Genomic DNA, 5,417 nt, shown 5'->3' with positions numbered 1-5,417 from the left:
AATGATGATGATAATGATGATGTTGATGATGACACTTAAGCTTAATTTATTCACTTTTAACCTTTTGGGACAACATACTGACCTAGTTACCTATGACTTAGGTTGACGACCTTTCGGACTGACTTACTACATGCATACGTTTCGTATCGACTTTTACTGCTTATTCACTGTGAGTTATAGCTTCCCTTTTTACTTATACTATTTTTGGGACTGAGAATACATGCGCTTTTTATGTTTTACTTACTTGACACGAGTACTTAGACTTTACATATGTGTGGGTTATATAACGGCATAAAGATTCCCCTTAGCACGGTAACGTTTAATCATTGGTTTTAAACCGGTGAACGCGAATATTAGATATGGATCCATAGGGTTCGACATCCCCACTCGGGCTAGTCGCGCTAGCATTTAACGGGTGTTTGATACTTTGAGGACATACGCACTCGCCAAGTGTACTTTTAGGGGTATTACTATTACGTTAAGTTAGTTACCGGGTGCCCACGGACAAGCATATACTTTTCATATTGTTTTGAATACAATAACTCGTGGTCTACATTACTTTACTGATTACAAACTATAGCTCACCAACATTCGTGTTGACTTTTAAGCGTGTATTTCTCAGGTGCTTAGACGATGTTGCTTCTGCTGTTAGACTTGCTGTCTTGGTGTTATAAACTTGCTGTTATGGACCTGCTGTGTTAGATTTCCGCTGCATTACTTAGAGATGTCTCAATCATGGAACTTTTATCTTGCATTCGTAACTTATGTTATTTTCAAATAATGACTTTGTAACGACCTTTGTGTCACGTTATCTTTTGTAAACGCTATCTTTTTATGAATGCAAAACTGGTTTTCAAACAGCATGTAGTATTTGACCGTGTAAAGATCCTGTTGTTGACGAATCGTACACGATGGTTTTGTACGGGGCGTCACATATATCCTCAATTGGTTAGTAATCATATATCTTGAACAAATAGATGTTCATTATAATTAGATGTTCTTAAGCAATTAGATGTTCTTGAGAGGGATTTAGTTTAGTGATTGATAGATGAAAGGTTGCAAATGATGAAAAAATTGTAACCCCTAATTTTTTGAAAATGGACGCGTAGTTTTGGAGGTATAGGGGTATATGTGTAATCAAACAATTGAAGATTGGGATTATTAGCTCATAATCTAGATTAATAGTTAATCAATGGTTTAGATCTAAGTAAGCTAATGTAATGGATGGCTAAGATTGTGTCTCTTTTTTGGGTTAAAGCCAAAAATAGGCTACAAACTTACACAAATGTACCGATGTCGCCCACAAACTCATTTTCGTCCTACTGTCGCCTACAACCTTATAAAAAATGTACCAATATTAACATCTTGTTACGAGTTACCTGCTGAACCGGTAAACTTAACTATTTAACTTATTTTTTCATTTTATATGTCCCGATGTCGCCCATATACTTTTAGTTGTGTTCCGATGTCGCCCATATACTTTCAGTTTCTGTTCTGATGTATCATCGACGTGTCATGACTACCTAGAAGCCACGTCATCAATTGTTTTTGTTACAGGTAAAAAAGTATAGTGGGCGACATGAGCACATTTTTTATAAGTTTGTAGGCGACAGTAGGACGGAAATGGGTTTGTGGGCGACATCGGTACATTTGTGTAAGTTTGTAGTCTATTTTTGACTTTAACCCCTCTTTTTTAAAAGTGAACTAATTTACCTTTTGTTATTATATATAAGAGAGATGCTAAGAAATGTTAACCATAACCCCAACCCCTAAGGTTATGATTGAGGTTATGATTGAGTTGATTGTAGTAATATTTTTAAATTATAAACTAAGTTATTAACTTGTTATTTTGCTAAGTTATTTTGCTACTGTTATTAACTTGTTTATTTATTTATTTATTTATTTGTAGTTATGGTTTTTATTTGTGTTGTGTAAGATAGACGTTTCACGCTCATATGATAAGATGAGGTCATGTCCTTCTAGCCTAAGGGCAGGTAGCCTAGGAGGTTACAGGGGAGATAATAGGGTAGCGAACCCGGCTAGAATTAGATTGGGTAGTTGGAATGTAGTATCTTTGACAAGAAAGTCTCATGAGCTTGTTCATACCTTTGTTGAGGGAAGAGTGGACATTGTGTGTGTTCAAGAGACTAGATGGAAGGGTGAAGGAGCAACCAGGATAAAGGAGAACCAGTTATGGTTCTCGGGTTCTAGGAAAGCACGAAACAGGGTAGGAATCAATATGGGTTCACCTTATAGGGATAATGTCGTCAATGTAAGTAGGTATAGCGATAGGATTATGTCGGTTAAGTTTATTTTTTAGGAGGAAACTTTCATGGTCATTAGCGCTTACGCACCTCATGTAGGTTTAGGAGAGGAAGATAAGAGACGTTTTTGGAAATCTCTAGATGAGGTTGTGAGAGGGTGCCCGACTGATCATAGTGATTATAAGGGCGATCTCAATGGTCATATAGGAGCCAGTGCGGAGGGTTATGCGGGTGCCCACAGTGGTTTTGGGTACGGAGTAAGGAATGAAGAAGGTTGCTCTATCCCCGATTTTCGCCATCGCCCATGATTTGGTTATTGCAAACTCTTTCTTTAGAAAGACGGAGGCCCAGTTACCTACTTTCCATAGCGGGGGCGTAGTACTCAGATTGATTATCTGCTGCTACGTAAAGGTGACCTTAGGACATGTAGAGATTGTAAGGTCCCGACAGGCTTGTCTTGTTACTCTCAACATGGACTGCTGGTCATGGAGTTAGAAATTCAGAGACAAACCAACAGGAGTGTGAGAGCAGTTCTACCTATAATCCTATGGAAGAACTTGAACGGAGATAAGGCATAATCTTTTAGAGCGAAGTGGCCGAAAGAGTAGATGAAGAAATGAATAATGTATCGCATGTTGACGTGGATTGAATGTGGAATAGTTTAGCATCCACCATTAGGGGGTTACCAAAGAATACCTAGGTGAGACAGTAGGGACTTTTAGACGACATAATACAAGTAGGGAATCTTGTTGGATTAGTGAGGAGGTCCAAGCCAAAGTCACGGTTAAACAGGTAAGGTTCAAGGAGCTCATCACCCTTCGAGACGGGCCACTTGTTGATAGATTGAGGGCAAAAGAAAGATATAAAGAGGCAAAAATAGAAGCTAAGAAGGTAGTTTCGCATGCGAAAGATAAAGCGTACGAAGAGTTGTACAAAAGACTAGACTCTAAAGAAGGAGCAAATGATATCTTCAAGATAGCTAAGGCGAGGGAGCGTAGAAGAAGGGACCTGGATAACATTAAATTTATCAAAGATGAAGCTGGTCAAAGCATCGTAAAGGAAGACGGAATTAGGAAAAGATGGGAGGAGTATTTCTTGTCTCTTTATCATTGCGGGTAGATCTTAGCGCAACGATGAGCGTGATGACACATCTATAGGAGAGTATCAAAACAACCGTCCCTGCTCGATGATAAAAGAGGATGAATTAAGAGAGGCACTAAGAGAGATGGGAAGAAATAAATGCGTAGGACCGGACCAATTCCCTATAGAAGCTTGGTGATGTCTGGGCGATGATGGTGTTAGGTGGCTGACAAGTCTTTTCAATAAGACGTTTAGAAGCCAGAAAATGCCAACGGAATGGAGATGCGGCGAGGTTATTTCCATCTACAAGAACAAAGGGGATGCTCAAGTATGCAGTAACTATAGTGGTATTAAATTACTTAGCCATACCATGAAGCTTTGGGAGAGAGTGATTGATACTAGGCTTCAACACGAGACAAAGGTGTCCGAAAACCAAATTTGGTTTCATGCCAGGGTGTTCTTCAATGGAGGCGATTCATATCATTAGAAGCGTTATGGAGAAGTACATGGAAAAGCAAAAGAACTTACACATGGCGTTCTTAGACTTGGAGAAAGCATACGATTATGTTTTACAGAAGTTGATTTGGAAGAGCCTCAATGATCGGGGTATCCCGAGTAGTTACATAAGAGCTATTAAAGACATGTACGACGGTGCGAAGTCTCGCGTTCGGACGCATGTGGGAAACACGAAGTTTTTTCCGGTAAAAGTTGGTCTACACCAAGGATCGGCACTTAGCCCTTTTCTTTTCGCTTTAATCCTCGACGAGCTGTCTCGAGGGATATAGGACATCATCCCATGGTGCTTGATATTTTCCGATGATATTGTTTTATTATCGAAAACCAAAGAGGAGCTAAATAGAAGACCTGAGCTATGGAGGGTGGTCTTAGAATGAAATGGTCTACGAATCAGTAGACAAAAAACTGAATACCTTATGTGCGACTTCGAAGGCAACAAAAACGAGCTCAATGATGATGTGAATATTCACATCGGGGGCCAGATCTTGCACCAGCAAGATTCTTTTAGATACTTAGGCTCGATAATCCACAAATTGGGAAGGATTGACGAGGACGTGACTCATCGTATAAAGGTAGGATGGTTGAAGTGGAGAGCATCGACCGGAGTCTTGTGAGATAAGAAGGTACCTTTTAAACTGAAGGGGAAATTCTTCAAGGTGGCAATTAGACCTGCCATATTATATGGTTCAGAGCATTGGCCATTGACGAAGGCTCTAGAAAGAAGGATGAAGGTGGCTGAGATGAGGATGCTTATGTGGATGTGTGATAAAACCTTGCTAGATATGATACCAATGTGGTTTTTAGGGAAAACCTGGAAGTTGGAAGTATCATCAACAAACTTAGAGAAAAATGACTTCGAAGGTTTGGGCATGTTATGAGGCGCCCACTTACTGCTCTTGTTAGGAGAGTATAGGCCCTCACGGTGGGCGGTGTTAGAAGAAGAGGTAGACCTAAACGTAGGTGGGAGGATCGAGTGAAGATCGACATGAAGGAGCTACTGTTGACCGAGGACATGACTTCTGATAGGAATGTGTGAAGGTCTAGAATTAGAATAGATAAGTGAGTTTCTTTTCTTTTCTTTTTTTATTTAAGTTAAATTGTTATTTTGTATGTATATGTATTCATGTTTAGGTATGGATGGATGTTTGTATGTTTATGGATGGATGTTTTGTATGATTATGTATGCTTATATGTGTATTATGTATATATACGAGATTAAGGTATTGTTGTTGTATTACAAACTAAGTTAAATTTTATAAATTGTATACATTTCATTGTAACAGTTGCTTTCTTTATTAAATTATGATATAAATGTCTACATATAATAACTTTAAATTATTATGAATACAGAAATAAGACTTACCGTAATTTTCATTAATATTAATTTATTTCATTAATTAAAGTAATCAAGTAGTTATAATTAAAGTAATCAAGTTAGGAACTCCACCAGTAAAAAATTGTATATTTGTGGAACAAAAGGAGAATTTTGATTGCTAATTGAAAAGTTGCATTACACTATTTGATGAATCAACGCGGACAATTTTTCACATAAAAGGG

The 5,417-nt window shown here is 38.4% G+C and overlaps 2 protein-coding genes across 2 annotated transcripts; both read left to right on the top strand.

Annotated features, from left to right (window-relative positions):
• The first annotated feature begins 1,963 nt into the window (after positions 1 to 1,963).
• On the top strand, positions 1,964 to 2,572 carry LOC139846571 (uncharacterized). Its single transcript, XM_071836052.1, has 2 exons — positions 1,964 to 2,272; positions 2,321 to 2,572. The coding sequence occupies exons 1-2, from the start codon at positions 1,964 to 1,966 to the stop codon at positions 2,570 to 2,572; spliced, it is 561 nt and encodes a 186-aa protein (XP_071692153.1).
• A 177-nt stretch (positions 2,573 to 2,749) lies between these two features.
• LOC139846564 (uncharacterized) lies at positions 2,750 to 3,831 on the top strand. Its single transcript, XM_071836044.1, has 3 exons — positions 2,750 to 2,836; positions 2,943 to 3,379; positions 3,567 to 3,831. The coding sequence occupies exons 1-3, from the start codon at positions 2,750 to 2,752 to the stop codon at positions 3,829 to 3,831; spliced, it is 789 nt and encodes a 262-aa protein (XP_071692145.1).
• Positions 3,832 to 5,417: the final 1,586 nt, after the last annotated feature.

Source organism: Rutidosis leptorrhynchoides, chromosome 1 (genome assembly GCF_046630445.1).
Source record: "Rutidosis leptorrhynchoides isolate AG116_Rl617_1_P2 chromosome 1, CSIRO_AGI_Rlap_v1, whole genome shotgun sequence".
Classification (NCBI taxonomy): Eukaryota; Viridiplantae; Streptophyta; class Magnoliopsida; order Asterales; family Asteraceae; genus Rutidosis; species Rutidosis leptorrhynchoides.
Note: the sequence above shows the minus strand (reverse complement) of the source record. Positions and strands in the feature narration are given on the sequence as shown.